General features: G+C 37.3%; 1 protein-coding gene across 2 annotated transcripts in view; it reads left to right on the forward strand.

Annotated features, from left to right (window-relative positions):
- Window positions 1-267: 267 nt before the first annotated feature.
- The window catches only part of LOC126248841 (RNA-binding protein 1-like), a 38,195-nt gene continuing 25,791 nt past the window's right edge, over window positions 268-12,671 (forward strand). Inside the window, exon 1 of one of the 2 annotated variants that reach the window (XM_049950261.1) lies at window positions 268-367. Coding sequence is in view for 1 of the 2 variants with exons in the window: in XM_049950260.1 (XP_049806217.1) it covers window positions 619-620 (2 nt within the window). In the remaining variant the exon portion in view is untranslated. Of the gene's footprint in view, window positions 368-509; window positions 621-12,671 lie in introns of those variants that run through there. The other variant, XM_049950260.1, reaches the window with a different exon arrangement.

Raw genomic sequence — 12,671 nt, forward strand, 5'->3', positions numbered from 1 at the left:
TGCACTTTCGACTCATTTTCTTTTCGCGTTACAGTGCCTCATCCCTGATGAGACACAGAAAAAAATTCTCCCTCAAAAAGTTTGTCATTAAAAAGTACAATGATCCACAGAACGAAAAAATAAAAAAGTGTTTATTGACCTTAAATACCATAGGAGAACATCCGAAGAAGAATCAAAAATGCCGCTAAAATCACAGATGCTAAACCTACAGATCACTGTGTTCAGCCAATAGAGGTCGAAATACTAATGACCACTTGGCAGATAATCGTTGGTCGTGTCGAGTTGGTAGTGGTGTGAGACAGTACTGGTGTGCATACTAATTTTTTTTTCTTTTTTTTTTGTCTGGAAGCTGCACTTACTGAAAATTGTACGTATTGCATTATTGTACTTTCTTAAATTTAGTGTCAATGTAATATCAGTCATACACTTGTTTGTAGTTTAAGGTGATGAACGTTAAAGTTTTGAGTTTTCTCATCGGTACGCCATCTTGAACTTACCACTAATTTTTGCGACGATTGAAAGTGACTGAGCCGGATGTTTCCTTATAATTTGTTTCCTGCCGTAAAATATTAGTGACTGCGCAAGCGTAAAAGAATTCTACTCGTCTGCACACCTCTAATGTTAGTTTCGATAGTCACAATAGTAAAATTGTAAACTTTTTGTGTCATGTTTTGGTTTGCTAATTTTTTTGCGTACTTTAGGTGCTATTGCTGTGTAAGGGTGTTTTTTGTCAAGACATATTTTTTTTACGGGAAAATTTAATTGTTTTATGTTCTTTGTTTATTTCACTTTGGAAACTTAGTGCGTATTTGTGGCATTGTCGTGGAATCGGCCACACGCGCGATTCCCTCAGTGGAGATACGGAAATACGCAATAATAAATATGGTGCTTATTTTCTGACGCTCTTTCCAGAACGTAATGTGTTTACATTTCGCGGCGTGCGGTTGCAGCTGTAACGGTTACAAAGCTAAGTTCTGACAGAGTTATTTGTGCACTGTTATACTGCCACTAATTTAATGGTTGTCGACGGTGTTTCGTGCTGTTTCTGGCGAAATAACGATTTAATAAAGTTTTTGGAACGTTCACTCGCTGCGTGTTTCAAGTTTTTCTGTGCGTTGAAGTGGGTTAGTAAATTTCGTGCTTTAGTTTACAGCTGACGTTCCTAGTGAAATATTTCAGGGTCAGTCCGTGCAATTTTTTTTTTTTTTTTTTTTTTTTTTTTTTTTACGGTAGGACACTTTTCTGTGAAATCTGGGTAAAAAAACTAGGGCGCAACATATATTCTGCAAACTGTTACAAGCAACATGAAATTTTTTATGTATTTAAATAGTAATATTATGTTTCTATATTTTCAATATTAATTATTTTACTGAGCGTTACGGAAGGACAAGAAAAAGCACAGCGTTTTTGATACTTGAGTAGAGAGATTAATTCCTGCTCTAATGTTTATATTTCACTTAGAATTTTTTTAATTGGTTAACTGTGTATGTTTATTATATAATTTAAGGCATAATAGATTTTTTAGCTCTTAGATTAAATGCTGCATCCAAGAAAGTGAGTAGCTGCAGTGTTACGGAAGGACGTTTTTTACCCAGCTATACAAATTTGACTTTTAACACAAAATATATTGTTATTTATTGAAATTTATAGTCCGCTGCCCGTGGTCTCGCGGAAGTGTTCTCGCTTCCCGAGCACGGGGTCCCGCGTTCGATCCCGGCGGGGTCAGGGAATTTTCCTGCCTCGAGATGATTGGGTGTTGTCTTCATCATCATTCATCCCCATCACGATCGGAGGAAGGCAATGGCAAACCACCTCCACTAGGACCTTGCGTGGTGCGGGTCTCCCGCATCGTTCCCTTACGCTCTGTAAAGACGCATGGGACTTCATTTCCATTTCATTGAATTTTATAACAATAAATGCTATCATACAAGTTACATATTTATTTATTACTGAAATTACAATTATGTAGCATAGGAAAGTGAAATTATTGTTAGTAAAATGTAGACTTTGCACATACATAATTTAAAACACTGTTCTGAGAAAGTACCCTTTACATTTAATCAAGTAACACTGGAAAATGATTTATAAATTTCAAAATAATTTAAAAACTATATATTCAGGCATAATTACTCGCTTAAGAAAGCGTGAGTAATGTTGCTGAGATTTTTAAGAAAGTACCAGGAAAAAAAAAACTTTCATTTAGTTATCTGAAAATTTATAAGTCTTTCAGAACCACCATTAATATGAGGTTCACTTAACACAAAAATAATGTCACCAGGAGAAACATTAAGGACATCATTCTGGACAATTTTAAATGTGTTCTTAGTGTTGTCTGTTGATTGCATTCACATCACTTCGTAAACATCTTTATCAGCATGAAACTTATGAATAATGCATGCATACCTGTATACAACAGCTGTATCACTAAACACTTTGCAAAGTAAAAATGACCCATTAGACAAGACTGAATCATTTGTTAACTTGCTTTGAACTATTTGGTTCTGCTGCTGCTTGAAAACATTTGCACTCTGTAGAAGAGACTACTATGCTGCCCAGAAAAAAACAGAATTTTCCAAAAGTGTGACGTGTTTATCAGAAGAGGGTTGTGCAAAATGGTATTTTTGAAGGCCACTTGTAGGCAAACAGTTATTCCATCAGCTTTCCAACATTTTCTTTACTGTTTCAATTCTTGACTCTGGAACGCAAATCACAATAATACTTCTGGCAAGATCTTTTGCAGCTGTTGCAAATTCTTCTGCATTATTTACTACTGTTTTTTTCTGGAGTATGGAACGAAAAATGACACACTTCAGTTCTCATCCGATGCCATTATGTGGACCCTTTCCATGAGCTGTTTCGAAGTAACTTCAATCAGCTGTTGCACCAAAATCTTCTTCATGAAAAAGATCACAAACAGAGAACTGGCTTTTGAACTGAGTTGCAGCTCCATCACTAAAGTAATGGACTTGTGAAATTGGAAACCCAACTTTTGTTTGCAGATGTGCTAAAATTGCGTGATTGAAAGCATGGACACTGTCCTTACTATGTTCTAAAGAATCACAGTAGTTTATATGCTTCAGCTAAGGACACTTGTAATACACAATGACTGTAAAAATACACACACTGGGTGAACACCAGTGAGCCTGCATGATCTCAGATTGATGTTTTATTGAAAAGTTTTCTGACAAGTCCTCTAGTACAACAATGTCTGTTTCGGGAAGGACACGTTTTAACATGCGCAACTCAGAGTGCTGCCTGCATTGTAAACATGCCTGGTCAAAGTCTGGAATTGTAAATAAAGACACAAACTTCACGATCTCTGTGTTATAGGTACCACATGCTTTGGTTGTAAGTGTTTAAATTTTGACAGTCCAATGGGTAACTCCGCATACTCTTTGCAGAAAAGTTCATAAATTTCTTTAATATTGTATAACGAAAATCTCTTTTGCCTGTACTCTTTACCACATTTAATAGAAATGAATTCCTTTCTGCCAGGGCACTGCTAGCTTACGTCATCGCTTTCATAAAATTGTTTCACCTTCTGTATTGTTTGATTTGGCACAGAATCTTTTTTTTTTTTTTTTTTTTTTTTTTTTTTTTTTTTTTTTTCCAAATACTGATTGTTTTGGTTTTACATTCCTAGCAGTAAAGCCAGCAACTTCAAAAAAATTAAGTTTTCGGGGTGAAAAGGATTTGACGAGTTTTCCAAGAACTTCGGGATACCTGGAAGGTGATTTTGGGAGACATCTCTTGATCCTAGCAGTAGCTTGACCTAATGTCACGTTTTTAATGTTGAATTTGCACTGGTTTCACGAGCATTTTCATATTTTCGTAAATGACCTATCCTTTGCTTTATTTCTCCCACAATATTTTTGATGATACACTTCTGCTGTTCCTGGATCATTCATTTTTAGTTTTCTGCATTTCTTAGAATTCTTGGCACCAGTTTTGGCCATCACACCTGCACATATATTCAAGAAACTTGTTAAGTCTATAACTGAACCAAAGAAGCAATTGAATTTACATTACATTTTCAAAAATTTCATAGTAAGCCATTATTGTACATTACATTTTATTTGCAAGCTCAAAGAGTGAACATATGCTCAGCTGAAAGGAAATATGCCGTGTTTGTTTAGCGTTTAATGTTTGTTTAGCATATAAATTAAAAATTACAAAGCCAAAAAAATGAGTCTTTTTACATGTTTTTTAAAGTGTTGCACATAACGATGTCACCTAGTCTTCGCAGAGTAGGCTACGATATTCCTTCACTGTTGATAATTATAAAAATATTTGGAAGTTGTCAGATAAATACTAACAATATTAACAAGATGTCTCAGCATGTAAATATTTGATACACTTGCATATATAGCACATGGAATTATAGCATACATTCTTCACACAGACTTTTGAAGTAATCAGGCTTATTCGAAAAATGTTTGACTTATGCATAAACAAACTAACTTCGTTTTCATTAAACTAATACTTACTTTCAAATTGTTTATAACTAGTATATTACACTTCCAACATGAACAGCCACTTGAAACCTATACAACAATGTAGAGAGAGAAGAGAAAACTAGAGGGAAAACATCTGACTGAATTGTTTCATTGGCTAGCTAGATAAAGACATGCTGTGAGTGGCTGGTTTCATTTTTAGAGGGAAACTCATACATTTATAACAAATGTCTTTCCGTAACAAAAAATGTCCTTCCGTAACAAATTTTACAAAATAAATATTTATTAAATAGCCGTGTTTCATGTGGATTTACGGTACTGAAGACATCATAATACTCTTACATTAGGAAGTTATGGAAAAGAAAATTGTATATTAACTGTTCATTATATTTTATATTGAAATTATGTCAACAATTTGTTGTGGATGGACATTTACAATTTTGAGGGAAATTTTATGTCTTTGATAAACATACCAAATTCCGTCTTTTAATACCAATGTATTCCTGTTAGGCTAACTTAAGTGCCCACATAGATTTTGTCACAGGATCATCAATGTGTGTGATACAAATAATAAAAATGAAATGTCCTTCCATAACAGGAAATATTTTATTTTTTCAAAATGTGTGAGAAAAAATCACACTAATAATTTTTTAAAAAGGAAAATGACTATAGCATATGAAACTACATAGTTTTCTGACAAAGCAGCACAAATTTTTATGATGATTAAAAGGTTTTTGAATTTCATTACTTGTGGCATACAATATCACAGCCTGACCCTTCAGTCAAATTTCCATTCACTGTTTTAACTTCATTTAGGGTTCCAGTGGCCGCTTGGATTTTTTGGTTTTCTTTAATAATTTTGTGAAGTTTTGTTGGAATTGGTATAAGTTGTGGTTTAGTACTTTTAATAAAAGTAGTTGCTTTCTCAGTAAGACAGAGAATATCAAGACCACTATTTTTAGTTGTATAAACAGTCGTACTGGTGTAACAGAACTTAGGTAACGTAGAAGTTTAGTTTTCTTCAGTAGCTGTAAAATTTTGCCGTGAGTGAAAAGTGCGTGGGTTACGTTGTGGCTTTGTAAGTAGTGGGCTGCAGCGTGGGATTTGTGCAATGTATTTTCATTGGGTGGAATGCAGTGGGGAAGCCAGTGGACATTCTAATGAGAACCTCTCCCGGGAATGCAGAATCTGTAGTAGAAATAAGTTGATAGAGAAGCAGGAGCATAAGATCTATGCCCTTTAGGTGCAGTTTCAATATGCAAAGGAGGAACTGGATAGGTGGAGGAGGGTGAAGGGTGCTGAGGAATGGGAACTGGCAGTTGGCAAGAAGGCAGCTAGGAGGAGGTGGTATTCAGACAGTTGTACTTTGAATGCATGTAATAGATTTCACCAAATGTCAGAGTTGAGTGGAGAGGAGCCTCTTGAAGCTGTAGATGTCAGGAACATGCAGAATTCCTCAGTGGTTAGGAGGCCTAGGTCTGTTGCGAAGTCTAACAGAATGGAGGTGGTTCTGCTGCTAGACAGTTCGCACAGTAGAGGTGTGGGCCAGCAGTTCCTGGAAGTGTTGGGGAGTGAGTACCATGTCACCAGCATAGTTAAGTCTAGTGCAGGGTCGGCTCAGGTGAGTGACAGCATAAGTGAGTTACGTAGGAATTTTACGGAGGAGGATCAGGTAGTGATAGTGTGTGGAGCAGGGAATAGTCTTGATAGTGACAGGGAATATGATGTAGGTAGTGACCTGGTCCCCCCATGAACCATGGACCTTGCCATTGGTGGGAAGGCTTGCGTGCCTCAACGATACAGATAACCGTAGCGTAGGTACAACCACAACGGACGGGTATCTGTTGAGAGGCCAGACAAATGTGTGGTTCCTGAAGAGGGGCAGCAGCCTTTTCAGTAGTTGCAGGGGCAACAGTCTGGATGATTGACTGATCTGGTCTTGTAACACTAACCAAAATGGCCTTGCTGTTCTGGTACTGCAGACGGCTGAAAGCAAGGGGAAACTACAGCCGTAATTTTTCCCGAGGGCATGCAGCTTTACTGTATGATTAAATGATGGCGTCCTCTTGGGTAAAATATTCCAGAGGTAAAATAGTCCCCCATTCGGATCTCAGGGCAGGGACTACTCAAGAGGAAGTTGTTATCAGGAGAAGGAAAACTGGCATTCTACGGATCGGAGCGTGGAATGTCAGGTCCCTTAATCGGGCAGGTAGGTTAGAAAATTTAAAAAGGGAAATGGATAGGTTGAAGTTAGATATAGTGGGAATTAGTGAAGCTCGGTGGCAGGAGGAACAAGACTTCTGGTCAGGTGAATACAGGGTTATAAATACAAAATCAAATCGGGGTAATGCAGGAGTAGGTTTAATAATGAATAAAAAAATAGTACGGGTAAGCTACTACAAACAGCATAGTGAACACATTATTGTGGCCAAGATAGACACAAAGCCCATGCCTACTACAGTAGTGCAAGTTTATATGCCAACTAGCTGTGCAGATGATGAAGAAATTGATGAAATGTATGATTAGATAAAAGAATTTATTCAGGTAGTGAAGGGAGACGAAAATTTAATAGTCATGGGTGACAGGAATTCAAGAGTAGGAAAAGGGAGAGAAGGGAACATAGTAGGTGAATATGGATTGGGGTTAAGGAACGAAAGAGGAAGCCGCCTGGTAGAATTTTGCACAGAGCATAACTTAATCATAGCTAACACTTTGTTCAAGAATCATAAAAGAAGGTTGTATACATGGAAGAATCCTGGAGATACTAGAAGGTATCAGATAGATAATATAATGGTAAGACAGAGATTTAGGAACCAGGTTTTAAATTGTAAGACATTTCCAGGGGCAGATGTGGACTCTGACCACAATATATTGGTTATGAACTGTAGGTTAAAACTGAAGAAACTGCAAAAAGGTGGGAATTTAAGGAGATGGGACCTGGACAAACTGAAAGAACCAGAGGTTGTACAGAGTTTCAGGGAGAGCATAAGGGAGCAATTGACTGGAATGGAGGAAAGAAATACAGTAGAAGAAGAATGGGTAGCTTTGAGGGATGAAATAGTAAAGGCAGCAGAGGATTAAATAGGTAAAAAGACGAGGGCTAGTAGAAACCCTTGGGTAACAGATGAAATATTGAATTTAATTGATAAAAGGAGAAAATATAAAAATGCAGTAACGAAGCAGGCAAAAAGGAATACAAACGTCTCAAATATATCACCAGGAAGTGCAAAATGGCTATTCAGGGATGGCTAGAGGACAAATGTAAGGAGTAGAGGCTTATCTCACTAGGGGTAAGATAGATACTGACTACAGGAAAATTAAAGAGACCTTTGGAGAAAAGAGAACCACTTGTATGAATATCAAAAGCTCAGATGGAAACCCAGTTCTAAGCAAAGAAGGGAAATCAGAAAGGTGGAAGGAGTATATAGAGGGTCTATACATGGGTGATGTACTTGAGGACAATATTATGGAAATGGAAGAGGATGTAGATGAAGATGAAATTGGAGATATGATCCTGCGTGAAGAGTTTGACAGAGCACTGAAAGACCGGAGTCGGAACAAGGCCCCCGGAGTAGACAACATTCCATTAGAACTACTGACAGCATTGGGAGAGCCAGTCCCGACAAAACTCTACCATCTGGTGAGCAAGATGTATGGGACAAGCGAAATACCGTCAGACTTCAAGAAGAATATAATAATTCAGCAGGTGTTGGCAGATGTGAAAATTACCGAACTAACAGTTTAATAAGTCACAGCTGCAAAATACTAACACGAATTCTTTACAGACGAATGGAAAAACTGGTAGAAGCCGACCTCGGGGAAGATCAGTTTGGATTCCGTAGAAATGTTGGAACACGCGAGGCAATACTGACCTTACGCCTTATCGTAGAAGAACGATTAAGGAAAGGCAAGCCTATTTTTCTAGCATTTGTAGACTTAGAGAAAGCTATTAACAATGTTGATTGGAATACTCTCTTTCAAATTCTGAAGGTGGCAGGGGTAAAATACAGGGGGCAAAAGGCTATTTACAATTTGTACAGAAAGCAGATGGCAGTATGAGAGTCGAGGGACATGAAAGAGAAGCAGTGGTTGGGAAGGGAGTGGGACAGGGTTGTAGCCTGTCCCCGATGTTATTCAGTCCGTATATTGAGCAAGAAATAAAGGAAACAAAAGAAAAGTTCGGAGTAGGTATTAAAATCCATGGAAAAGAAATAAAAACTTTGAGGTTCGCCTATGACATTGTAATTCTGTCAGAGACAGCAAAGGACTTGGAAGAGCAGTTGAATGGAATGGACAGTGTCTTGAAAGGAGGGTATAAGATGAACATCAACAAAAGCTAAACAAGGATAATGGAATTTAGTCGAATTAAGTCGACTGATGCTGAGGGAATTCGATTAGGAAATGAGACACTTCAAGTAGTAAAGGAGTTTTGCTATTTGGGGAGCAAAATAACTGATGATGGTCGAAGTACAGAGGATATAAAATGTAGACTGGCAATGGCAGGGGAAGCATTTCTGAAGAAGAGAAATTTGTTAACATCGAGTATAGATTTAAGTGTCAGGAAGTCTTTTCTGAATGTATTTGTATGGAGTGTAGCCATGTATGGAAGTGAAACATGGACGATAAATAGTTTAGACAAGAAGAGAATAGAAGCTTTCGAAATGTGGTGCTACAGAAGAATGCTGAAGATCGGATCGGTAGATCACATAACTAACGAGGAGGTATTGAATAGAATTGGGTAGAAGGCGAGTTTGTGGCACAACTTGACAAGAAGAAGGGATCGGTTGGTAGGACATGTTGCGAGGAATCAAGGGATCACAAATTTAGCATTGGATGGCAGTGTGGAGGGTAAAAATCGTAGAGGGAGACCAAGAGATGAATACACTAAGCAGATTCAGAAGGATTTAGGCTGCAGTAGGTACAGGGAGATGAAGAAGCTTGCACAGGATAGAGTTGCATGGAGAGCTGCATCAAACCAGTCTCAGGACTGAAGACCACAACAATAACAACAACAACAACAGTGACCTGGTAAAGATAGCTACTCAAACTGGTGGCACTAATGTGCATTTTGTGCAACTCTCAGTGTCGCGGTCAGCCTCATAATCCGACTGTTAGGCGAGTTAACGTGGGACTGGAGAGGGCTCGGAGAGCATGGTCGTCGATTCACACTAAGTGGTCCAAGAAAAAGATAATTGGTTGCTTGACAATCTCAGACAAATTTTATATTTGCTAGGTGAATTCCCCAAAGTTTAGTAGTCACAAAAATATTTTAAAAAATTTGTTTATTATTTTATAATGGTGGCCATATTTGTTCCAGGCCGCATGCATTTTTTCTTATTTGCAAGGATCTACATTTTTTACAGTTATTCAGTAGTGGATTGTCCTAAGCCTTTCAGGTGAAATGCATTTAGTTAACACACACTGGGCTACAAATTAACATCATTATCACTTAGCTGAATGTATTCTTTAATATATTTTTAGTAGTACTAAAGAAGCTGTCTCTCATGGAATTTACAATTTACACCCAAACTGAGTGGACAAATTTCTCAAATGTTAAATGAGCGATGTAGGCCTACTAAAAACAAATAACGAGAGCAATATAATGTAATTAGTAGGCTTATTTTCAATTTAAAAAAGTAAGTAATCATAGATGATTAAATTATGTACTGTAACTGATATATTTATTCCAGAAGCCTAGATATCGCAGATGTTAAACATATTTTTGACTTGTTTGTAAAATGGGAACATAAAAAAAAATCCATTTTTTAAAATAATGTATCTTTTGTCAGCTAATCACCATTGATACTCTATAAAAAGTGACTATACTATACAGTGTAATAGCAGAAAAAATATTAAAGCTGAGGACTAATCTTTCTTTGGAAAACTACTGTTCAAAAATTGAGTTTTTTAAATTTGTGGTTTATAACTTAGCCTTTAAAAACATATTGAAGAATGATGTTAATTTGTAGCCCAGAGTGTGTTGAACTAAATTCATTTTATCTGAAAGGCTTAGGACAATCCACTACTGAATAATTGTAGAAAATGTAGATGCTTGCAAATACAAAAAAAAAAAAAACACATGCCGCCTGTAACAAATATTGCCACCATTTCAAAATAATAAACAATAATGTTTAAAAAACATTCTTGTGACTACTTAACATAGGGGACTCACCCAGCAAATACAAAAATTTTCTGAGATTGTCAAGCAACCAGTGCTGGACCACCTGGTATGGATTGACCCATGGGCCGCATTTCAGTGGTGGCAGTTGAGTCTATCAGTAAATCGGGTTTCACTAGGCATGACCTGCACCTCAATAGGTATGGGAAGGGGAGGCTGGCAAAGCTTATAGTTGACAGTGTAGTGGGTGGTGGTGGGATCACTCGTGGAAAAATTCCTGTAATAGTTGGTGTTAGAGCTGCACCGTTTTTAGTTTGAAGTCAGCCGATAGGTATACCTGCTTAAGGGAAGTCCCTCTAAGGGATCACCTTCAGAGAACGTCGTCTTTCTAAGTAGAGAAAGAATTAGCGTATTTCATCAAAATATAAGAGGTATTAGAGATAAAGTTAGTGAACTGCTTATAGATGTTGCCTCTGAAATTATTGGTATGTCGTAGCACCACTTAAATACTTTGACAATTCAGAGGCTTCCCTTACCAGGACACAGATTAGCTGTCTGTTTTTCAAGGAGTTCCTTGTGGGGTGGGGGAGATACTTTGACAATTCAGAGGCTTCCCTTACCAGGACACAGATTAGCTGTCTGTTTTTCAAGGAGTTCCTTGTGGGGTGGGGGAGTAGCTATGTACATAAAAAAACAGTATCACATTTGAGTCCATAGACGTATCATGGCACTGCACTGAACAGATATTTGAATGTTGTGCAGGGGCAACTAAATTTCTAATTTTGTTTGTAGGTCCCCTAACTCTGACTTCAGGGCATTTCTGCTTAAGCTAGAGAGGGTTCTTGGTTCACTTTATAGGAAGTACCAGAAATTGGTTATATGTGGTGACTCCAATATAAATTTTCTACATGATGGTACAAGAAAAAGGATGTTGCTAGATCTCCTAAATTCATATGATCTGATGCAGATTGTTTTTTTTTTTCCAACTAGGGTGCAGGGGAACAGTATCACAGCCATAGATAATATTTTTATTCATTCTTCATTACTAGATGGACATTCTGTTAGTAAAAGGGTGAATGACCTTTCAGACAATGATGCACAAATTTTAACACTAAAAGGCTTCTGTACTCAAATAAATGTCATATGATTGCAAACTATGTAGTTAAGATAATCCAATGTCAATGGAGAGTTTGTTAATCCTCGTCAAGGAACAAGAGTGGCTGGATGTTTATTGTGCCAATAACATAGATGACAAATATAATGCTTTCCACAATACAGTTGTCATGCTGTTTGAGAGTTGCTTTCCACTAGAACATTCTAAATGGGGTACTAGCAGTAAAAGGTAGCCTGGGTAGCTGACTAGTGGGATAAGGGTATCATGTAGAGCAAAGCAGGAACTATATCAAATGTAAGAAGTAGTCATGATCACGCTACAGTTTCCCAATACAAACAGTACTGTAAGGTGCTTAACAATGTTATTAGGAAGGCAAAGAGTATGTGGTACACAAACAGAATAGCTGGTTCAAATTAAAACCATATGGTCAGTTGTGAAGTGTCTGCTGAGCAGCACAAGGTCGACGATATATAGTCAGTTACTAGTAAAATATTTCTGTTACTGATAGATCAGATATATGTACAGTATTTAACAATCATTTCCTGAGCATTGCTGGTGAATTAAATACAAATTTAGTTTCTGCAGAGAACCATATAACACTCTTGGCAAATGCCTTTCTAAGACTGATGTCTGAAATACTCATCTGTGATACAGACAAGGGAGGGATTAAGTCAAAAATTAAATCACTGAAGACTAAGGACTCTCATGGATATGATGGGAGTACCTAGCAGATATTAAAGTGCTGTGCTGCACATGTTAGCCCTCTAATTAGCTATATTTGTAGTTTTTCCTTTAGTAATAGTCAGTTTCCTGAACGATCAGTCATTAGTAAAGCAGCTTTATAAAAAGGGAGAAAGGGATCATGTAGACATTTTAGACCTATTTCTATGCCATCAGTGTTTTGCTAAAGTTATTGACCATGATTTGCTATCAAACGTACGCTTCGGTTTTAGAAGTGGTTTATCAGCTGAGAATGCTATATACT

The sequence above is a fragment of the Schistocerca nitens genome, chromosome 3, assembly GCF_023898315.1.
Source record: "Schistocerca nitens isolate TAMUIC-IGC-003100 chromosome 3, iqSchNite1.1, whole genome shotgun sequence".
Taxonomy (NCBI): domain Eukaryota; kingdom Metazoa; phylum Arthropoda; class Insecta; order Orthoptera; family Acrididae; genus Schistocerca; species Schistocerca nitens.